This window comes from Fusarium graminearum, chromosome 4, assembly GCF_000240135.3.
Source record: "Fusarium graminearum PH-1 chromosome 4, whole genome shotgun sequence".
Taxonomy (NCBI): Eukaryota; Fungi; Ascomycota; class Sordariomycetes; order Hypocreales; family Nectriaceae; genus Fusarium; species Fusarium graminearum.
In genome coordinates this window covers 7,599,340-7,621,889 of record NC_026477.1, presented here as the reverse complement: position 1 = coordinate 7,621,889, position 22,550 = coordinate 7,599,340, and the positions used below count along the sequence as shown (strand labels likewise).

The window sequence follows — 22,550 nt, the reverse complement described above, 5'->3', positions numbered from 1 at the left end:
AAATCACAAGATATTTTGTCTTTGTCCAGCGAATAATAACTCTTGGCCTTGGGACATTTTATCTAATACTTGACAAATAAAAGTCATGACGGGCTTGACTTGAGCTACTGACGTCAATGACTCTTGTAGACTAGTGGCATCTTCCGAAATGAGATTAGAGCTTTGTTTTAGTACCGATCTTGGACGCAAGCTAATCTTGTTTCCAGGTTTCGTCGATCATCCACCCTAGATCGATCTGGATGTGGCTTGTAGAATTTCATTTCCATGTTACAGAGGAATGATGATGGTAGTTCTAGAAGCTTTCTGTATCATGTCTAGGTTAGATAGATTAAATAATTATTTCTATAATTGTTAGAAGAGCTATACAGTAAATAGCAAGGTTCAACTGTATTGAAATCTGACAATCAACTTCGAAGCTTTTTTTTAATTATTTGTTTGAACAAGACCAGTGAACGGTGCAACAATAAATGCTTGATGATTTACTAAGCAAAAATAATAAAGAATCTAATAATCTGCCTAGGAGCACTGGACTAATATCTTGGAATCACGCCAAAATTCTCTACATTAATCTCCCCTTCTTATTCAGCTGTCTGAAACACACCACTGGCAGGATACCTTTGACTTCCTCTCCAAATTCGTCAAGAATTATAGATACGCATAAATGCATTCGAGCTTCCTGATGGCAGAAAGCTTACAAGTCCATGCCAGAGACCAACTCTCAGATGATCAGCCCGGAATCTATCTCTCCTCATTCCCATTCTCTTCACGTTCTTCTAGATTGTCAAAAGGCTACAGCTAAAAGACATACTCTGCTTCGTTCTTTCGATAGAGATTCTGTAGACATGTATTCAATACTTTCTTTTTTGTCTCATCTATGTTAGATTGACTAAACTTGGTATTCCAACCATATTTCAGATGGAGGGCGAGAATACCCCTGTTAGTCTTTGCATCAGTCATTGGTATTTCGTAAGTCTTCGAAACCATTTCGGATCGAGTTTCGGGTTGTCCATATTCGGGCATGGCTATTGCCGTGCACCCTTTAGCCTCCGATAGGTGGACATGCCGACGGAACTAACCTTCACATTCTTCACAGTACAATCTCTACATTTATTCTTTTTGGTATTTTCAATACTAACAAGTTTAGAAAGTTGGTTGGCAAACCTTGGGTCAGGCGTAAATAACGTGATAAATCTCAATCCATCTAATGTTGTCCGTCTCGACTTCGTGACGCCTTCATCTCGGACTAGTCCGAAAACAACCACAAACAAACCCTCCCGCTCCCCCCGTGATCTCTATTCCCGACCAAAAGATAAAGGTGCATTTGTTGTCTGACATGGATGTCTCGCGCAACATGCTCCGCACCAATCACACCCTTACCAACCTATGTCGTACACCCCGAACCAGTAGCCCATGACATCAACCATTTTCGTTGCCTCTTAAATGATTCGATTAGACTGTCTCTCCGATTGCGTTAAAAGATTGTAGATCGGGGGTTTAATTAGGACCCTAGTTGAGCTGATCCCCCGCGTCTCGACATTCCATTGCTACCGTTACACAACCACCTTTCACACAAACCGTCACCATGGCGGAATCAACTAAATTCGCCGACGACATCATACCGAACGAAGAAATCGAGAATGCAGGCCCATACAGTCGTCGCAGTAACTTCCTTCATGGCCTCGAAGGTCTAACCCTCTACGAAAAGAAATGCGTCCTCATCAACCGCGAGATCGATCGTCAGGGCATGGGGAAGTACCAATGGTACATCTGGTCCCTGTGCGGCTTTGGATACCTTCTGGATCTCCTCTGGGCACAGGCCTTTGGTCTTGTCTTAGGCCCTCTACAGCAGGAGATGGGATTCGGGGATAACGAGTCTGGAAATATCTCGACGAGTTTTAATGCTGGACTCACAGCTGGTGCTTTTGTGTGGGGATTTCTGGCGGATATTATTGGTATGAGAACAACGGTCCTCTACCTGAAGATTGCTCCCCCTTTGTCATGAGCCTCTGCTGACACTCCCAGGCCGTCGTTGGGCATTTAACCTGACGTGTTTATTCTCTTCCATCTTTGGAATTTGCCTCGGCGCGTCGAATAACTACAACACCTTTTTGGTCCTGACTGCCTTTGTCGGGTTTGGTGTTGGTGGAAACATCCCTATCGACACAACAATTACTCTCGAATTCATTCCTCAGGTATGCCATCGTCTCGATTATAATTCTCTGCTAACAAATATAGAACAAACGATTCCTTCTCGCCTGTCTGTCCGTCTTTCAGCCCATTGGCGTCGTCATCTGCAGCGCCATCGCTTTTGGCTTCATCCCCGTCTACGCCTGCTCTCCCAACTTCTCTGAACCAGACGCTCTTATATCCTGCAACAATGCATCGGGAGGCGAGAGATGTTGTTCCCGTGGTGATAACATGGGCTGGAGATACCTCCTGTTCACGATTGGTGGAATTACTCTATTCATCTTTATCCTTCGCTTCTTTGTTTTCAACTTCCGTGAGACACCAAAGTATCTCGTCTACCGTGGTCGCGACGAAGAAGCTATCAACACCTTGAGGCACATGGCTGAGATTAACAAGAAGGAGTGCGGCATTACTGTCGAGATGTTTGAGTCTCTTCAGGGTGACGAGAGCTCTGTTGGAAGTGGTGATAGTGCAACTCCGGCTCTTGGAGCTGGCAAGAAACAACTCAACTTGAAGTGGTCCAAGAAGGTCAAGCTGGAGCTGTATCGATACAAGATGCTGTTTTCTTCAGCTAAGATGACTCGGTTGACTATCCTCGTGTGGCTGACTTATATCATGGACTACTGGGGTTTCACTGTTGCTGGTAAGTCAATCCACTCATCTCAAAACAATCAACTAACTCCATAGGCTTCTATCTTCCAAGTATTCTCGCTCTAAAGAACGGTGCTGTCTCCGTCAGTCTGAAGTCAACATACGCCGCCTATATCTACACCTACGCCCCTGGTATTGTAGGAGTCCTTGTCGGTGCAACCTTGTATCGCGTCCCTGCTTTCGGCCGTAAATGGACAATGGTCTTGTCCTCTGCTCTAATGGGCATATCCATTATCTTATTTTCGACAGTCGACACAAGAGCTAAAAATGAAGGTCTCTTTACAATGGAGTATTTCTTCCAATCCATGTTCAACGCTGTGCTTTATGGATGGACACCTGAAGCCTTCCCTGCTCCTATCCGCGGCACTGCCTGTGGTCTTGCAGGGTTCTGGGGAAGATTGTTTGGTATCGTGAGTCCGTTGATCGCCCAGCATTTGTATGGTCGAACTACTGGGGATGGTGGACAGGGAGATATCAACAGCGTGCTTTACCTGGCGGGTGGTGTTATGTTGGGCTGTGTGATTACCACGGCTCTGTTGCCGAGTGACATGATGGAGACCAGAGATGAGAGGTCATGAAGATGGATTGAGAGGGATTTTGATAATTACTGATATAAGACGGATTTGGGTTTGGTTTCTTAGAATACACGAAGCGACTAGATATATGATTCATACCACAAAGCAACAATTTCACGGTTCACATCGATTGTCTCTTCTCTTACTTGTCAAAAGAATCGTATAAAACTAAAACATTTTTATCTAAAAGCTATCGTATCTAATCCTCGCTCTGGTGAAACTGGGGAAGCTTAAACAGCTTCTTGGCATTATCCTTTCCAATCTTTCTCTTATCAACATCATTAATCGCCAAGCCATCATACCATGTACAAGCATCACTGAAAGACTCAAAAGGATAATCAATCGAGAACAGAATTCGGTCCGCACCAACTTCACCCAGACAGAACTGAAGTGTTGATGTGGAAAAGTGTCCACTGGTGGTGATCCAAAGGTTGCGAGCAAAGTACTCCCGGATGGTCAACTTACACGACAGACCAAGCGGCTTCTTAACGTCCTCGAACCAATGGTTGATTCGCCACATGTCAAAGGGAATGTGCTCTCCCAAGTGACCGAGAATAATTTGAAGCTTGGGGTGCCGGTCGAAAACACCATTTGTGACCATTCCCAGAGCATGAAGGCTGACACCTTGGGCAAAGCTCAGAGGAGGTCCAATGAGCCAGCTTCGCTTGGCCCAGAGCTTCTCGTGGATGGAGCCTGTGGGGTTTCGGGGGTGGAGGTAAAAGGGGACGTCGAGTTCTGTAACTGTTGACCAGAAGACATCCCACTCTGGGCCATCGTAGAAGATCATATCATCGCCATCTTCACCAGCTCTTTGGGTGTCGTTGACGAGAACACCCTTGAAGCCGTACTTTGTAACCACTCTTCGGAGCTCATCAGCAGCCTCTTGGGGGTCGTGCATGGACAGAGTGCTACTTCAGTTAGTGATTGTTCTTTCAATGATAAGAAGTAAACTTACGCCATGGCACCGAATCGATCAGGGTGAGGCTTGATAGCCCCTGCGACATAATCGTTGACCTCGACGGCTAGAGCCTGAGCCTCCTTGGGGTCCCAGATATCTTGAACACCAGGAGCAGTGTATGAGAGAAGTGTGTATCCAACACCATGCTCGTCCATGTACTTGATGCGCTGGTTTGTGATATCGACCATCTCCTTGGTGTGCTTATCAGGGTCGACAGCAAAGAGACCAGCCCACCATCGAATCTTCTCCTCGAATCGAGGGAGGTTAAAGGCTTCTTCGAGTGCTACTTTTCCGTACATCTTGGGTGGTAGTTGAAGTGTAAGTGTTGTATGTTATGTGTTATGTGTTGTTAAGATGGGAGTTTTCGATTTAGATGAGGAATAAGTTGATATCTATATATTCTCATTCAACAACTACATATGCCTATAGCAGAAGCCGTCTATTGGTAATAGTTACTAAGTTATCTCCGGGTAATGCACCCCCGCAAAGCTACCTGGCGGATAAAGCACCAACGCCCTGAATCATGCAAAGTTCCCCGAGGGCCGATGTTCTAATCTGGGGTAAGATCGGCATTGCAGCACTGCAGGGCCAGTGGATGCTGTTAACAGGAACGTACCGTAGCGTGACGGAATCTCCAGCCACCCGCTCCCTGATGACATCCGAAGTTAGTATCGGAAGTCGGAAGCAGGGTTGGATGTCAAGAACAACAGAATTGACAGCATTATGGATCTCAATTAACCAAAATTTGCATCAACAAACACATTCAGATATCGACAATATGGAACAGCAATACTCAATTCAATCTCCCTCGGATGAGTCGGTTCAACCGCACATCATCCAATTCATTCAATCTTTCTTTAGTGTATCCGACACTCCCGGCGAGACCGCAAAGTATGTCGACATGTTTACGCCCGAAGCGACATTCGTAGTTGCTTCGAAGAAAGCTTCAGGTCACGCAGGTAATTATTTACCGTCTCCGGTGCATCCGTTACGTACTAATCTGTGTAGAAATTACAACCCTTAGAGAGGGAATGTGGGATGCTGTCTCATCTCGCAAGCACACCCTCGATAAGGTGTTCTCTTTCGGCTCAGGCTCAGACAAGGCCATGCTGAATGGAACAGTGGCTTTGGAGCTGAAGAATGGCGCTTCGGCAGAGATTGAGTGGGCGGGGAGGATGGAACTTGAAAAGGCTAATGACGGAAAGTATCGGCTCAAGTTTTATCAGGTTTACCTGGTGAGTTTAGGGATGGAGACGTTCTGATGAGATAATGCTAACTATTGCAGGATACTGGTGCTGCGGCAGCTTATAAAAAGTAGAGACAAGACCTAGATATATCATAAAATAGAATAGACCTATTTGAGTTAATCACAAACGTTGTCTTCCGTCTCAATCAATCTGAATACTTGAACTGTCTGTTTAAAAACTTGAGAACGGATAAATATTATCTAACATAGTTATCGATTCGTCTTGATATACTTTCTATAGTGTATTCATATGGCAGTTTATTGCGACAAATAGCAACTACATAATACTATACATATGTCAGAAAGGGTTATTCCCGCACTAATAGAACTTTCAACTTCTAATACATAGATGGTTAATATATATCACGAAATAAGCGACTAGGGACAATAGGGTAATATGATTACAATCATAAGTCGAGACCAGCATAAGGGAAACCTTCAGTATCTTGAACTTTGAACATTCTTGTATTAAAAGCAGCAAACGGATATCACGCCAAATCAAATAATAAACCCTATTTTAAGTCCCAATAGTAACACCATTAGGAAGTACCAATCCCACAGGCAAGCCGTTAATAAACCCATCATACTTATCACCCTTCGCCTTGGCCAACTTCTCCTCGATATCCTTATACATATCATATCTGCAAAAGTCAGTATAACCATCTCACATATTATGACAGCAGAAACTTACGTGTTCATCTCCTCAATCGTCAAGACCTCCTTCTCATTCTCGACCTTGTATGTAGAAACATCCTTGTTCACCGAGAATCCAATTCTCTCGTTGATGTTGTATGCAGCCTTGGCAGCAGCAGCCTGAACACGTGTGGCACGTGGTAGACGGACCTTCTCATAGACTGAAAGAGACTGGGCAATGTCGCCATTAAAGTATCGCTTGCTGAAGAGAATTCCAAGAGCGGCAGCATCTTCAATGGCCATGCATGCACCCTGAGACTGATGAGGCATCATAGGATGACCGGCATCGCCCAAGAGGCAAACGTTGCCCTTGTGGATATAAGGATAAGGCTGGTGAACCCAGAGTCTCCAAGGCTGAATCTCCTTTCCGATGGCGAGGTGGCCCAGAACTTGGCTATCAAGTTGTGGGTAGGGCTTTAGGAGATCCTCGACGGGAAGACTGTCGGAACCCCATGCTTGTGTGGTGTAATCACCCTGCTCGCGGGGGAAGAAGCAGTAGTAAGACAGAAGCTTGCCGCCGTTGCAAGGGGACAAGACAATCTTATCCCACTTGCCTTCTTGGCCGCCCCAGTACTCAAGAGCACTATTCTGAGAGTAATCGACGAGACCAGCCTTGACGGCCTCTTCGGTGGTGACGTTGCAGTGAAGACAGCTCTGGTCAGAAGGCTTCTTCTCGGGGTGAATACCCAAAATTCCTCGAACAACGGAACCGATACCATCAGCACCAACAATCAAGTCATGCTTGACAGTAACTCCATTATCGAAAGTAATAGTTCCGTTGGGAATATCGATAGAAGTGCACTTGTGCTTAACCAAAAGCTTCACAGGCTCACCCTCTCCGTCCTCGCCCATAGCAGTATCCTTGAGCATAGCATGCATATACTGACGATGAAACATGTTGTACACAAAACCCCAGCGCTTCTCATAGTCGTCCAAATCATAGACGCTAACGGGCTCACCAGTCTTCCAGTCGCGGTTGATGAGCTTCTTAAGAACGACGGGATCACCCTTTGCGACGTCAACGTCCCACTCGTGCAGCCAGCGAGTTCCGTTTGCAGCGCAAGACACGGATGCACCAACTTCACCTGCAAAGTCGGAGCGTTCGTAGATTGTGACTGAGTGGCCGGCGCGGCGGAGGGCGATTGCGACGGACATGCCGCCGATGCCACCTCCGACAACTGCTACTGAGAGGTGCTTCCAGTTGGGCATTGAGGGTGTATCCTTGATCATGTTGAAGTTGTATAAGTGAAATAAATATAGAGGTTGGGTTGAAAGACTTAATCAAGTCGTGAGATGTAGATGTTTTGTATTAATGAGTTGATTGATGTAATGATTGATGATGAATTGATATCTCGAGCTGAGCAACCATCACTATTTAGCTTCTCACGATTGACCGTTATCTAACTATAATCATCAGCCGTCTAGTTCATATCCGCCTTGCAACCACTATCAATATCTCCAACCGCTTGCGGCTGTTGGGTGACGGAACTTCGGAAGTAAAGTTGTGTGAGATAACGGATGTGCACTTTTGCGGATGTAGTGCGATATCCGCTTGCGTCGGGTAATGCACTGCGGACGGGATCAGTGGCTTATGGCGCTATAGCCGCTGATCTTGTGAAATTACAGTGGGTTATGTAGATTACAGGGTGGTGACAGCGACTGGTATGGAGAAGTAAGTTGTCTCAATCCAGAACACGGCAGTCAATACAGACAGGTATGATAGCTAATCGACAGTGAGAACGTTGAGTTAATAATACAATCTTGATATTTCGCTACATTATCATGACAAAAATGGATAGGTATCCCACAAGGAAACGTTCAAACTCTCCCAATCCAAACTAAAATCACCACTCTGTGGCTCTTGAAAGACCCAATCCTGCATCGCATCATCGGCCACTCCAGCTTGAACATCCGTAAACGGAAACATATCATCCAACATATTTTCATCTTGCGAATTAGTAGGTGCATCCAAACTGAAGAGCTTCGAAACGTAACGACTTCTACCAGTGGATGATTCCGACGAGCGACGCTTGTCAATTGCACCTGAGAGAGTCGTGAGAATATCGAGGTAGTGCGCAGCTTGGGGACTTTGAGTTGACAAGTGCTTTAAAACTTGTTTTGCGCCCTGGAACGCAGTGTTTATGTCTGATTCAACGGGATACTTTGCGAATATTTCGAGGCCGAGGATTAGTCCAGCGCCAAACACAAGCGCTCTGTACGAGTTAGTGAGAACAACATATTGATAGAAGGGTACCTACTTCATAATACACATATTCCCCTGTAGCAAGCCAGCGTCTAGTGCCTCAACGCATATTTGTGACAAGTACATAGCAGCATCGAGACAGGCTGCTGCCAACTGTGAATGTGCTCCCTTGGCAAGAGGCTTTGCTGTCAGAGTAGATATCAAGAAAGGCCTTGAAACCAACATGACAGCCAAATAGTACAAACACGAAACATGCACCTTTGCAATAGTTCCATGCTGTCCTGATGCTTCTGTGGGTATCTTCACCGATGCGGGAAGGTCTCGTTTCCAGCGCTCGATATCCTGGAGAAACTGTTCCACTATTGGGATTGTGACTTTCTTTTGATCGTATAGTGTGTCGGTTATGTCATTTATTATGGATGATACCTTGTTTGCAGCCATTAAGCATTCGGTTATCCGATCTCCTGGTTGACCGACGTCGTCGAGTTTGCTATCCGATCGGATCTGGGCTGAAGCGGATGGGCGGCCAAGGAGAGAGTTGACGAGTTTATCAAGGATGCATACACTCATCCAAACACGTAGTCTGACCGTTAGTTATATTTTACAAATAATCTCATATTTACTTACTTGGCTTGATCTGCCGAGTCTGGCTTCTGTCCATATGATTCCCGACTATGTAGCCCCAGCGCAAGAGCCGCTTTCGCAGCTACACCGAGGTACATAAAGGCTGCATTTCGTCGACACTCACCGAGCATATAAAATGCCATGAGAACGAAGGTACGGACCATATCGAGGTCTGGATCTTCGAGAAATCCTATAAAAGCTTGACTGCGGGCTTTGCGGAAGTAGGCTTGGCCTATTGTTCGAGAGCTGGAGAGTGATTCACATTGCGCGCCAATTGCTATTACTAAGTCGAGAGAGGCTTGTTTGAGAGGTGATATCAGATGCGAGGGTGAATCTGCCGGGCTTAAAAGATGTGCTTCAAGTTCGGGTGTGTCAAAGATGTGGATTAATGCTTCCGTCTGATGGTGTTAGTGTTGTCGATAAGGATGCTTTGGCTGACATACCACAGCATAATATGAGTGTAGGTATTGTGTCTTTCGGGCAAGACTTAGATCTGCATTAATCTCATGATCGTGTGTTGTGGCAGTTGGCGATTCAATCTCGAGCATGGTGTCGCTCTTTTCATTATGAGAAAATGCTGAAGGTCCTATTTGTTGAGAGACGAGATTGCGAACAATTTGCAGAAATGATATCGATGCAGCACCACCAATGTAGACTGATAGTTGATGAGCAATTATCAATTGAGTGAAAAGAGAATCTTACCTCTCTCACCACGTGAATTTAAGAGCATCCGTGGATTCGTAGCAGACGACGCATCAGCCTGACTATCCCTGTCATCTTCTTGTTGTGAATGAGATGGTGAAAGCGGTCTGTAATTTTCTTCGGTCTCCAAGTTTTGCTGCACACTCTGGTTGGATACTGAACTCGTCCGACCTGTGCTCGTGACTGAATTAACAGTAGCAGCAGCTCTCTCTGCCCTTGCTCTGGTTCTTGATCCTCGTGGCGCATACGTGATAAAACACTGCGACTCCAATCCTCGCCTCACACATTGAGTACAAGGTGCGGAACCACTACATCGTTTTTTAGTTTCGCGGCAGAGATTGCATGCTTCTGCTGCTCTTTGTCGTTGATGCGCTGGGACGATCGGGCGTGGCATTGTAGCGTGAGTCAGTCAGTATGTGGTTGAGGGAGAGGAAAGTCAAGATGAGGCGAGATGGGTTCCGATGGAATTTCCGATGGGGAATGGCAGTTGATAAGATTGCTCTGCTTCCGAGACTAAGCTTCTAGGGGTTCAGTTTGCGGGGTAGGGACAGCGCTGAAGATTCTGGCACAGTGGTTACTGATAGCTGAGGAGCACTAATGAAGGCCCCTGTAGATATGGCAAGATCTGCTATTGGTTGGCGTTGTTTCCCTAGGGGAATTGCAGCATGTACCCTTCCTCCCGGGTATCAGAACATTTGCCTGCTGGAAACATAAGAGATGAAAATAAAAGGTAATCTTTTGTTCTTTAAACTAAGCTTCTTAGAAGATTTATTTCTGTACCCTAAGATTTAAGAGGCTAACATTTCTGCTGCCCAGCTACCTTGCACCGTATTCAAATGCATGACTCGGGACAATCAGCATCATTACTGCAGGATATGAGAACACCGCATCAAGGAGTTTGACTATCAGTTTGACATAGTCGTATTTGCGACCTGGTCTGATGCCTTCGCTTTCAAAGTGCTTGATGATTTGTTCAAGCTAGCGCTTAGCAAAAGAACAGGATGAAAAGTACAAGATTCCTTGACAAGTTTACTGACGACGGAGCACAGATGCAGATACATGTGGCTCAATTTTCTCAAATATTGGCTGCTACAATAATAAGAAATGAAATTAATCAGTCAGCTTAGGCCAGGCTTTCTTAGACTACTAACCTACCCTAATTTTGTAATCGGAGGCTGAGACTTAATAGGCTTGCTTGGAGCCCCTACAGCTAAGCTAGCCTAGGTAGATTAGCAGTATTCTGCCGCTTCGTTATCTTATCATATTCACCACCTTGGGCGTCGTTGTCCGTCCCCCAGTAGCCCCAGCCAAACTCTACCTCTACATACAAGCATTTGGGAAGTCATCGGCTACAGAAGTATACTTCAGCGAAAATGGCACCACCTGCATCGCCGCTGCATCGACATCAGTCTTCCTTGGAAGGGATCTTATATTTTTCGTCGCAGCCTCCTCTAGATCCAAGCCACCGCGACTGTGCTAAGCGCCGCTTTGACCAAATTATCAACCACTTTGAAGAAGACGAAGGTTCTAGAGCAGGTCGAGACAAGTATGACCGCGTCAAACTCGTCAGCTTAACGTATGAGCACTCGACGAATGAAACCTCTAAAGATAGACTTCTGGCTGCCTTCTTCGCGTTTGCAGGACTGCTAATAGCAACAGATGAAGAAATCAACTTTGACGACCTAACCCGTAGAGACGAGCTTTGAGCATCCCTCGATAACTTTGCCGATTACCTTTTTGATAATTTATTTCTGCCACTTAAGGTATCGACTAAAAAGATACCCTAGCCTTTACCTGTATCTTATTTAGCTGTTATGAGTATGCAACGATAAGTATATATATTCGTAGGGATGCCAGAGAGGATAGCTAATCTAAGAGGGGCCTGTCTAATCTGAGATCGCTATCGGTGTGTTGTGTTAAATAAATTTAATAAGAAAGAGGCCTTGAAACGCTTTCGTTCTGAAAGACTTGGTTAAGGTGCTGCATGTGACCAAGATGGCCAGCCCCCAGTAGGGCAACGGTTTAAGCCCCTCGAGGTGGTACACATTTTACCGCACTTATGAACAAAACTTGACTCTTGCGGAGAACTAGTAAGACACCTTAGCACCCTTTATGACTGTAACTGTTAATAATCTATCCTAGAATGCCTTGAAAGAAGTAGCATTGGCGATATTTAATATGTTTGACTATGGAGCTGCTTATCTAATTGAGGGCGTTGAAATTGACTGTCCTGGAAATGCTTTAATGCTGACTCTAAAACTGTATTTAGATTTTGGCGATTTTGATATATATTTTTTTAAGCCTGATGGTACAGTCCTATACTGGTACTATGTTAGAACTTTTCTCCCCCTAGGGTTTTCGGATGATATTCCTATTACTTAGACGCTTTCTCTTACTGAAGAAAGACATATAGATCCTCTATCGCTGCGACTGCTGGCAATTCACTATGCAGTTTCTTATATCCTGCACCTTTCTGGAGCGGGTGACTATATAGATTACATCTTGAGAGATGCTGACAAGTACGGGATTCGTCATGACGGAAGTACAGACTTAGATCGTCTAGTAGGACTTCATTTAAACAACTGGGCTGTAGTTAGTAGATGAATGTATCCTAAGCCTTAGGGTATAAAAATAAATAACCTAAAAAATAATATCTTTATTCAACATGAGATGACTGACTAGTTTCATTCCTCATTGTTATTGAAGGCCCGACCAAATTGGTCCACCTCGGTAGCGCCGGCATTAGATCGGAGATTGTTGGGCTTATCGATAGTGGATTATTAGTTCATCGCGTAGCATAAGAGACGAAATTAGTAGTTCACTTTTAGACCATTTAGACCAGCCTCGTTGAACTGTTTATTTCTGTACCATGACGTTTTCCAAGCTTTTCCGCTACTGTGCCCACTAGCGCGGGCATGATTTGTTTGCCAATCGACTCCCTCAATTCATACTACCTACTCACATTATCACCATCATCATCAACTTTACAAAATGTCGGCTGCAGACAATGGAGAACTGCCCGGCATCTTTGAGACCACAGGATATGACACACATTCAGACAAAGACAGCATCGTCGTCGACAGAATTAAATCGCCGCGTCATGGGCTAAAGAGAGTATCCGCCGCCTGTCAAAGATGTCGCCGCAGAAAACAAAAGGCAGTCTACGCATCAATGCTGTGGAACGGTGAACAACAGCTAACATACTGTGCAGTGCGATGGTATACATCCTGTTTGCGGATCTTGCTTATCCGCCAATGTCCCCTGTGTACCTTCAGATCGCCTCTCTGTTAGACAAGACAGGGAATGTGAGTGCGACCATCTGAGAGGCCAAGTAGAGCGTCTGAAAGATCGCGTCAATCAACTTCAGACACGCTTGACGATGCAATCGCGACTTCCCTCAGAAGCACTATCCCAAGACAGTATGCAATTGCGCCCTATCCAGCGACCAGAACCTGACGGATCGGTGGCGAGCCTCGAAAGAGGCTATGTCGGACGAATGCTTCTTCCCACCTTCCGAGGAGCGAATGCTAATGGAACCTCCGAGACTGGTTTCAGGAGTGGCCCTTGGCAGCTGTGGAATGGACTCTCTGCTAGCGACACGCCTCCGACTCCCACGTCCAACACATTCAACCTCCATCGCGATGGAATCGGACTGATAGACGTGTTTTTCGACCGCAGATGGCCTCAGTATCCCGTCATTCATCGGCCGACCTTTATGGAACAGCACTACATCCCTTACTGCAACGGACAAATACAAAACAGACTATCTGCGTTTGAAGTACACATGGTCCTCGCGATAGGAGCTTCGGAAAAAGCGCGTATTAGTTCTGACGCGCCTGTTTCTCACGAACACTTCTTTGAAGCGGCGGTGAGAGATCTCGATTGTGTTTTGGCAGCAGAAGACATTGATTGTATACGATGTCTTTCACTGCTTTGTCTGTTCGGAAGCAATGAACCACAGTCTGTCAATCTGTGGTACACCGTTGGTATGGCTTTGAGACTTGCCGTTGGCATCGAAATGCACCGAGACGAGAGTTTGTCGCAGAAGTCTCTTTTGGACGCAGAAATGCGAAAGAGACTATTCTGGAGTCTGTACACGATGGATCGAAGCGTATCCATATCTCTCGGTCGACCACTCGGAATCCAAGATGCAGACATAACCATCCCTCTCCCTTTGATTCTCTCAGATGAACAACTCGCCGGCCCGCCAGACCGCGCTATTCCCAATATCCTCCCGGATGTCCGAGACATGTCAGCCTTTCGCCACATCGTGGAACTTCGCCAAATCAACGGAGGCATTTATTCAGCTCTTCATTCAGCTGGAGGTGCAAATTTGGAGAGCACCAACCTCGACGCCATCCGCCAGCAGCACTACACTCGTCTCAACGCATGGCTTCTGTCCGCTCCTAGGTATCTCGCTCCGCTGTCAATGTATCAGACGCCTGAATGGTTTCAGATTGCGTACCACCAAGCGGTTATTAATCTTCACCGTCCGTCACACGCTTCACCCGTGAGCAGCGCCGATGCAATTCGGCTTTGCGCTGATTCATCCATCAGTTTGATTAGTTGCTACAACGCGTTGTACGCCAAGAACAAGATCATCTACACTTTTGTGGCGTTGGATTCTTTGTTTTTGGCAGCTGTCACAATGCTGTATTCTATCCGTGCCAGCTCCATCGTCCGCCACGAATTGACTCGGGAGGTGGTCGAGTCTAATATTGAGACATGTGTGAGACTTTTGTCCAAGATATCCCACGGCAAGACAGTCGGTGAGCGAAGCATGCAAATCATCCGGAGGCTCGGAAATGCCACGTTGGCTGTCTTTGACAATAGTTCATATGCCGAGGCCGATATTGATACAGAGTTTATGTCGTGGTTCGGTGTCAAGAGCCAAAACCCGGTAAGACCGGAGTATCCTACACCGAGCATTGACACGGCCTGGAATGATTTGTTTGAGCACGGCTATGATTTGACCAGTTATCAGAATGGGCACTTACTCTTGTAGTGAGATAAAGGTTCCTCAAGGCCCAGCACTAGAGGGTGTCCGGATCCGGCTAAGTTGACTTACCAGAAATGTTGGTCGCTTGAGATATAAGAGACGGAATTAGTAATTCATTTTATGCTATTTAAATCATAATTTTATTAAATTTATTTTTACGCCCTGAGGCTTAAAGAGCATTGTGTCTGATCACAACTAGTCCATAACTTTAACACCACTGTTAATGGATGCAACGCATGAGCAGGGATGGTCCAAGTTAAAGGCCGAGACATCCGGCGCTTGGTGTCCCAAACAATAACATTTGAATTGCCGAGAATTGTTTTAGCGTGAAAGTGACGAACTATTGGTGGCTGTCTTTATCAGATGAAAGAGAGACAAGACAAGCATATGCAGGGGAAATGTGTGCAGATGTCAGGGACTGCAACAAACATTCACCAAATGATTCAAGTACAATTTCACAAGACCCATCGTTCGAAAATAATAGTATATAAGTCGAGCCAAGTTATAGTAGAAGTGAAGACCCTATTGACACGGAGTAGCTAGCAGAGGCCTTCCCCGTCAGTATCCTCCACACCATGTTCCCATTATCCAACCAATCAACCCATCCTGCACATCCTAGCACTCAGAGAGAGAGAGCTGCGAGCTGCTAATGCAACTGGTCCTCTAGAGGAGCTTGACACAGTTGAGGAGAGCAACGTTGATGAGAGCGCCCTGAGAAAGTTAGAAACTAATCGTTTGTAGAGTGTGTGAGTGAAACTTACAACAGGGGCGTCAGTCTTGCAGCAGTAAGAGTTGCCATTGCAGTTGCTGCCGAGAACCTGGATAGGACAGGTGAGGATACCGTCACAGCAGACCTGGTTGTTCTGAGCAGAGCAGACGGGGTTGTTGCCTCCGCTGCTGTGGGGAGCAGCGACGGCAGCGGCGACGAGGGCGAAGACAGTGGTGAGAGTAGAGAACTGCATTTTGTATGATGAAGTTGGTTTTGGGAGAGTGGAAAAGTGTTGAAAGTGTTGGAGGATGTTGTTGGAAGATGGAGTTGATTGTTGGTGGTGAGGAATATGAGTTTGAGAGGGAGGATGGCCGGGTCTTTATACCTGAGAGGTTCTCGCCAAAACTTACCTTTGCCCAGCCTTGTTTTCTCATTCATGTTTCCTCAACCAGAGTCCAAGGTCACGATCGTCAACAACGTTCCGCTGAGCTTGTGATCAATGCACCTGGTGGAGAAGCTCGCCTCGTCTCGTACCTCTTCCGGACCCTTCCCCCTGCTCATGATCGACCACACGGCAGATTCGGGCACGGGAAACCCCCCATGACATTAAGCTCAGATCATATTACCATTTCTAGCAGGGTTTACGTTTATTATGCTTTGGTGTGACGGTATCATTTGCGACTCTACTATGAAAAACAAAGAGTGACTAAAATAGTTAGTCAAATCTTAAATTCCATACGGAGAACTCCATGATCTTTTTTCACACGATGCGGGCACGATAAACGCCCGTTAGAGCCGATACCTGAAAAAACGCCCGTAATGTGGGGTTGAGCCTCAAAACAGAGCCCCGACGAGAATTATGTTTTGTTTCTTCGGGAGATTTCCTCCGAGGTTCATCGTCATCAAGCCTCGTTTTCCTGTTTCTTGACGCGCTTAACTGCATTGAAATACATGAGGCTCTTGGAAAAGACCTTGTCATCTCAGGCCGCAGAAACAAATTGATATGTGACAGCTGTAAGCCTTGCACAGCAGCTGGGAAATTGCACAGCATACGTTATCGTACAGTAATATAGACGTTGAATGCCCTTTCGTGTGTAGTGGACTACGCCTGTACGACGCAGGGGTCACCCTTTTCTAGCCACGTCGTCAACGACCTGTTGCCCATGACTTGCAGGCGGCTCTCATTCGACGTCTGTTTCCGTTACGGAGCACTGTCTACATTATCGTGGAGCAGCAGGGCTATTGTCGATCAAAGTTATGCTTTCTCAATACGAAGATCCACTTGTAATGCACTTGTTTGTTCAACTCGTTCCTGGCTTTGCAACATCCCAGTTTTAGTTGCCGCTGTGGGACGTTTATTTGTAGAAGGGATCGGCAGCACATGGCAGCATCTGCAATGCCGATGGTCCGAAGCTGGGCGCGACGATGGGAGATCATTGGCGCCCTATGTAGTACCGGAAATCTCAAGTCCTTGATTTGGGACGATCAACGTTGTAATTTATGATCGATGATTGCTTGTTGACTGCATCTTTACGAAAACTGCACGCCAAAAGCTGCTAAGTGAAGTGTGCTGTTGCGCATTGAAAGCAAACCCCGACAAAGACGAGGCGTTGCAATTGCCGTTGCGCTTAATCCTGGCTTTACCTTTTCGTGTTTAGTAAATTACTGGCGCGCAACTCCCCTGTAATTTAAAAACTAAAGCAGTTCTAGGCCAAAGTGGATAGCAAAGTTGAACGTGTACCGCAAGTCTAGTGAAGCCCAACGGCCAAGACACACATGAGAGATAAGACTAAACCCAATAGTAGCGCTTATTTTCTTTTGACAAGTATGTTGACAATCTTCACCGTTCTTGGGTGAGTCCTTCACTAAACTGAGAAAAAGAAACAATGTCTCAGAACCCTGCAAGTAAACATGCTCGCCGAGTCCTGATCTGCGAAATCACGTTCTTTACTTGAAAGAAGCTCTCCGTCTCTCCACGGAGCTTCCACTGGTCATCAATAACGATTATGTTTTCTGTCATAAATCATTGGGCCACGTCCTTGACCCAAGAGCTCCGCCAACGTTGGTGCATTGTTTCCCCAGCCCCTAATAAGTTGAGGTCCAATAGTGACCCTGGTTGTCAGATGCAAGCCACTTTTGTTTTAGACTATTGGAAAATTTCCCGAAGATCTTTACCGGAAGAATAAAAGAGATAGGCTTGGTAACTAGACTGATATCAAAACTGTCTATCGAAAAGTGATCTGCGTTTTCTTGTGTATTATAACTGGCAACTTTGTAAGAGGCGTTAGGATTTTGTGAGTTGGCATGATGGGAGGTGAAGCCACTGATGAAGATCTTCAACGGTGAGGATAGGTGGCTTGCAATTATGCGACCTCGAGACAAAGAGGATGTAGGTCGGTGTAACGGGTAGGTAATACAGCATTTTTACTAGATGTGAGCATGTTTTTCACTCATCGTTGGGAGTCATGCTTTTCAGCTTCGTTGTTTATGACGATAATCTTGCTTTTCAGTGATTAACCTTGAGTGGTGGTGATTGTCGATAACTTGGGATGGATACTGATTATGCAACATGTTGTAATTAGAGAGGTCTCGTACCCAAGAAAGAGGCAAATCTGACTGATTGACAATTCCAAGTTTGGTAAAAGGTTGAGTGTTGGAGAGGCACAGATGCAGGGGACTCAAATGAGAATATGACTGGTCAATTGACAATTCGGGTCGTCACTGGAGAAATACTTGGGTTGAGTTCACCCTGAAAGACAACAATTCTTTATTACGAGAAAATAGAAGATTTAATTTGAAATGTAAATGCACTCTAGTATTTCAAAGATCTCGATATTTCCAAGAATTACAAACCAACACTATCCGATTATGATAGTAGCCTTGCTCAAGAAACAAACAAATAAAGAAACAAACATAAACTTACCCTATTGCTCCCATCGCGAAACAACTGAACGTCCCACTACGGATCCGAAGTGGACAGACCGATCGGATGATATGATTCTCTCTATTCTATGGGACTGCCGATCCTTTTACCAAAGCTTAACCAATTTCACCGCGCGGGCCGCTTCCCCTTCCGCACCCTCGCGTTCCCCTGCCCGACCTGAACCCCTTGTAGCCCTACAGACTACAGTTTCTGCTGATCCCGACTCGTGTTCACACGCGATGGTTCTAGGCCTAGCAACGAGGCCAGGTTAAATGATATGGGGACTTGTCATATTACTAATTAGTCGAAAAAATAATGCTACTGATGATACGATTGGTGAGAAATGTTACCCTTTTTTCCTTTTCTTCGGCGGCACAGCAAAAGTCTATTCCCGCCCCATATTCAAAATCCATGTTCTTCGACTGAGACAGGAGACGAAAACCCTTGTCGCCGCCTATTGCTTTTTAGACTATCTCCTTTCTTTGCAACTTCAAACTCCAGAACTCTCCGACCAAATCAACTCCCCAGTCGTTATGAGGTTGGGTCTCAATCATTTTAAACCCAGCCTTTGCGTATAGGCGACGAGCACCCTCCAGCACGCTCTGAGTCCAGAGGTCGATATGCTCATACCCAGCATTTGTCGCAAAGTCGATGCAGGCTTGGATTAAAGCTGTTCCGACGCCGAGACCTCGTGCGGTCTCTTCGACCATGAGAAGTCGAAGTTTTGCTGTCTTTGGTTTTTTGTCGCTGACTAGCATAATGCAGCCGAGGAATTGGCCATTGTTCTCGGCGATCCAGCAGCGCTCAAGGTCTGGATTGTAGTTGTCGAGAAAATCTGCTGTGATTCTTGATATCAAAGACTCGAACCGGGAGTCAAAGTTGTATTGGTTTTCGTAGATGACAGCGTGGCGGTGTGTGATGTAGCCCATGTCACCAGGTCGGTGAGTTCGTAGGTTGAATTGTTTAGTAGAAGGGGTATCATATGTCATTTTGAAGTCGATTGATTGATGTTTATTGATAGTTGTCTATTCTATGGAAATGCATGATTTTATAGATGTGCTGTTATCGTGTTGCACAGCGGCTGTTGCAAATGTCAATAGCAGGGCGTCCTGTCAATGTCAACTAAGGGCGCGATGCCAACTTAATCTGCCAAGGGTCTCCTTAGTTGGGAAAATCACTAGTACCCTCGCGTGTAAGTGGATATAATATTTTGAGAGAATGCTCTAGAAGGCTCAAACGAGGAAATGCGAATAGCTGTGGGTTTACTAGACGACTTTAGGTTAGTTACTGAGATCAGTTTCCCAACTCGATGAACTGTAACGAGACTTCAAACAACCTCTGCATTTTACAGCAAGGTTTCAGTTATATCATGAGCATAGTGTAGCCGATGATCGTCAAAATCCAATAGATAAGTAAAAAGATAATATTTTTCATTTCTGTTTTAGCCAAGTAAGCTTTGGTAGCAATTATACTTCAATTGCGCGCAATTTCACAGTACCATCTTATCGATAAGATACAATGCTGAGGCACAGCAAATATATCGAAATGAGGCTGCGATGATTGATAGTAAAAATACCTCTGAAATATCGACACGTGACGGTATGGGCCACGGATCAGGCTGTAGCAGCTGACTGAAATCCCCTCCTTCGTTTATTATTTGCATATTACAGCTGAGCGCCTTGACAGTATCCTCATTCAGTTTGCAGTCGCTTACCTGGGCCTTCGTCTAAATCTCTCAAATATCAAGGTCCAAGATGAACGAGCTTACAATACAAGCTCCAGGAAGAGGGGAACAGTCAGAGCCGGATATACACAGCCTGGATGACGACCAAGAAGTGGCTCTCGCTTCATACATGAATAGCCTAGCTCTTGAGCTACGCGGTCACTACCACGACATATCGGGAGAAGAACAAACGCTGGAGGACGCGCTGCAGAAATGGCTCAAACTGCCACAATTGTCACGTCGGACCAGGATCCGAGCCACCCTCGTTACTATAATGATCTTGGACTGATACTATGGGATCTGTATCATCACAATGGGTGTGATGATGCTCTTGAGTAGGCCATCGCCGCAGCTCAAAAAGCAGTAGAAATGTCCCCCAAGACCGATCTTGACAGACTGCGATATCTCGATAACCTATCTTATATTCTCTAGGATGATGGTAACGGGAGAGGGTCGTTTGAGGCCGCCAAAGAAGTGGTGCAAGACTGTCCGGAGAGTCATGAACACAGGCATGAATACGTTGATCATTTCGGTCGCGTTCTATATGAGTAAACCGTCTGTAAGGAATCTCTTGATGAATTGGAGCAGGGTTTGGATACGGTACGACAATCTGTTTATAGCATACCACCTGATGCATCCTATAGGGCTCAATGTCTCTCGACGCTTTCTCAATTGCTGCATGAACAATATGGTGTTCGAAAAGGGAACGTTGACCCCACTGAAGCCGTGCAACTCGCAAGAGACGCACTCGCTGCAGACTCAGAAAATAGTTTGGATAGGGCAACGTATCTACACCGCCTTGGCTATTTGCTGTCAGAGACATTTCACTTCACACGAACCAGAAGCGACATTGAAGAGTCGGTCAAGCTCCTCCGACAGGCAACAAGCGAGACTTACGATGATGATAATGAATGGATTTCTCGGTCATTTGACTTGGCATTTGCTCTTGAATCTCGCTCGGCTGCTACAGGGTCGCTTGAAGACCTTAGTGAATCAATTGCCATCGCTCAAAAAGTTCTTGAGATGTCACCTGACGATCATGAGCGACGCTTGAAGCGATCGCTGCGTCTCGCAAGTCGACTAAAGGAACGGCACCTACGGACCGGGGCACAGTCAGATTTCGACGAGGCAATACAAGTTGTTGAAACCAACCTCGCTTTAGCCCCAGAAGATGATCCGGATAGGGGACGGGCGTTTCACATCCTTGGCAATGTCATAGGCGAACGATTTTGCATGATGGGATCAATGGATGATCTAGACGAATCTATCAGGCTTGCTCAAAAGGCAGTCCAAGTCACGCCAGACACATACTATGAATTGCCACTCTTTCTTATGAGCTTAGGTTCCGGGCTTACTGATAGATATGACCGAACAGGAAGGTTGGCAGATCTTGAAGAAGGGATTCGAATATGGGAGAGAGCATTAGACCAAACACATTATACCATTCCCACCGCCTTCCCATCACTATATACACTACTACAACTATACAAGTATGCATCTACCTAAGCTATTTATGATACACTTGAAGCCATCTACTAACATTTGATTCGAAACAGAATGTCTACTTTCCATTGCATTACCACATGGGTGTTTTGCACCGATCCTGAGGCAGTCCCGCATTCAACTGTGCAGCACCTCTTTGATAACCAAGGGCAGATCAATCGGCCTGCTGCCGAACAGGATCTTGAGATCCTTGATATCCAGGCCGAACTGGAACGAGTAAAGGTCGACTTGGAGATGCTCAAGGCCAAGAGCAACACGGGCGAATGGCTTACTATCGCTGTGTTGGTGCTCATCATTGGAATCATGTTTGCCGGCAAGAGATTCTGAGGTTTTGATCACTGGATGTTTTGATTGAAGATTTGGAAGACAAGTACAAGGCTTCGGTCAAGAGACACTCGAAAATAAGCATCAAGATTTCTAGAGTTTTTTTTTTAGAGATAGAATTCTCCAAAAATAAATCAAGCTCTACAACACACATCTTTCTACCTTGTGCATCTTACAGTGAAAATCACATCTATTTATAAAGGCATAAACTGACCAACCTCTCACTCCGAATCCTGCCATCATCATAATTCTCTAGAGCGCTTGCTACATACAAAGTTGCCCTATCTCAAGCGATACCGCAACAATTCTATAACTAAAGCAGTTAGCCATCCTCAAAGACCTATCTGCAGTCCAATGATGAGCCTGTTCAAGTGGGGTAGCTCGCGGAGACTTGCGATCTTTCGGGTTAATTCATGTCGAGGTGCTATAGCCGGGGTCGGATAAGGTATCCGAGATCCTTACACCGGGTTTTTCAATTTTCGATTTGTCATCGTTTCAAGATCGTCATGTTTGTCTGATTCTGATGGTAA

At 45.7% G+C, this 22,550-nt stretch overlaps 10 protein-coding genes across 10 annotated transcripts; 5 read left to right on the top strand and 5 right to left on the bottom strand.

Moving 5' to 3' along the window:
* Positions 1 to 1,582: 1,582 nt before the first annotated feature.
* On the top strand, positions 1,583 to 3,416 carry FGSG_09060 (uncharacterized protein; the record flags this gene model as incomplete). The annotated part of the gene is made up of 4 exons (XM_011330432.1): positions 1,583 to 1,952; positions 2,023 to 2,192; positions 2,236 to 2,830; positions 2,875 to 3,416. The coding sequence occupies 4 exons, from the start codon at positions 1,583 to 1,585 to the stop codon at positions 3,414 to 3,416; spliced, it is 1,677 nt and encodes a 558-aa protein (XP_011328734.1).
* Positions 3,417 to 3,612: 196 nt separating this feature from the next.
* Positions 3,613 to 4,670, bottom strand: FGSG_09061 (2,3-dihydroxybenzoic acid decarboxylase; the record flags this gene model as incomplete). The annotated part of the gene is made up of 2 exons (XM_011330431.1): positions 3,613 to 4,321; positions 4,369 to 4,670. The coding sequence occupies 2 exons, from the start codon at positions 4,668 to 4,670 to the stop codon at positions 3,613 to 3,615; spliced, it is 1,011 nt and encodes a 336-aa protein (XP_011328733.1).
* A 479-nt stretch (positions 4,671 to 5,149) lies between these two features.
* FGSG_09062 (uncharacterized protein) lies at positions 5,150 to 5,689 on the top strand (the record flags this gene model as incomplete). The annotated part of the gene is made up of 3 exons (XM_011330430.1): positions 5,150 to 5,330; positions 5,380 to 5,606; positions 5,657 to 5,689. The coding sequence occupies 3 exons, from the start codon at positions 5,150 to 5,152 to the stop codon at positions 5,687 to 5,689; spliced, it is 441 nt and encodes a 146-aa protein (XP_011328732.1).
* Positions 5,690 to 6,134: 445 nt separating this feature from the next.
* FGSG_09063 (uncharacterized protein) lies at positions 6,135 to 7,540 on the bottom strand (the record flags this gene model as incomplete). Its single annotated transcript, XM_011330429.1, has 2 exons — positions 6,135 to 6,258; positions 6,309 to 7,540. The coding sequence occupies 2 exons, from the start codon at positions 7,538 to 7,540 to the stop codon at positions 6,135 to 6,137; spliced, it is 1,356 nt and encodes a 451-aa protein (XP_011328731.1).
* Positions 7,541 to 8,090: 550 nt separating this feature from the next.
* On the bottom strand, positions 8,091 to 10,233 carry FGSG_09064 (uncharacterized protein; the record flags this gene model as incomplete). Its single annotated transcript, XM_011330428.1, has 7 exons — positions 8,091 to 8,523; positions 8,569 to 8,891; positions 8,940 to 9,096; positions 9,141 to 9,219; positions 9,262 to 9,535; positions 9,581 to 9,792; positions 9,840 to 10,233. The coding sequence occupies 7 exons, from the start codon at positions 10,231 to 10,233 to the stop codon at positions 8,091 to 8,093; spliced, it is 1,872 nt and encodes a 623-aa protein (XP_011328730.1).
* Positions 10,234 to 11,212: 979 nt separating this feature from the next.
* Positions 11,213 to 11,545, top strand: FGSG_13511 (uncharacterized protein; the record flags this gene model as incomplete). Its single annotated transcript, XM_011330427.1, has 1 exon — positions 11,213 to 11,545. The coding sequence occupies one exon, from the start codon at positions 11,213 to 11,215 to the stop codon at positions 11,543 to 11,545; it is 333 nt and encodes a 110-aa protein (XP_011328729.1).
* Positions 11,546 to 12,830: 1,285 nt separating this feature from the next.
* FGSG_09065 (uncharacterized protein) lies at positions 12,831 to 14,844 on the top strand (the record flags this gene model as incomplete). Its single annotated transcript, XM_011330426.1, has 2 exons — positions 12,831 to 12,995; positions 13,051 to 14,844. 2 exons carry the CDS (start codon positions 12,831 to 12,833, stop codon positions 14,842 to 14,844), a joined length of 1,959 nt encoding a protein of 652 aa, XP_011328728.1.
* A 462-nt stretch (positions 14,845 to 15,306) lies between these two features.
* On the bottom strand, positions 15,307 to 15,874 carry FGSG_09066 (uncharacterized protein). Its single transcript, XM_011330425.1, has 2 exons — positions 15,600 to 15,874; positions 15,307 to 15,549 (listed from the first exon to the last, which is right to left on the bottom strand). Exons 1-2 carry the CDS (start codon positions 15,798 to 15,800, stop codon positions 15,502 to 15,504), a joined length of 249 nt encoding a protein of 82 aa, XP_011328727.1. The 5' UTR covers positions 15,801 to 15,874; the 3' UTR covers positions 15,307 to 15,501.
* Positions 15,875 to 18,934: 3,060 nt separating this feature from the next.
* On the bottom strand, positions 18,935 to 19,459 carry FGSG_09067 (uncharacterized protein; the record flags this gene model as incomplete). Its single annotated transcript, XM_011330424.1, has 1 exon — positions 18,935 to 19,459. One exon carries the CDS (start codon positions 19,457 to 19,459, stop codon positions 18,935 to 18,937), a length of 525 nt encoding a protein of 174 aa, XP_011328726.1.
* A 947-nt stretch (positions 19,460 to 20,406) lies between these two features.
* FGSG_09068 (uncharacterized protein) lies at positions 20,407 to 22,023 on the top strand (the record flags this gene model as incomplete). The annotated part of the gene is made up of 3 exons (XM_011330423.1): positions 20,407 to 20,528; positions 20,838 to 21,572; positions 21,750 to 22,023. 3 exons carry the CDS (start codon positions 20,407 to 20,409, stop codon positions 22,021 to 22,023), a joined length of 1,131 nt encoding a protein of 376 aa, XP_011328725.1.
* Positions 22,024 to 22,550: the final 527 nt, after the last annotated feature.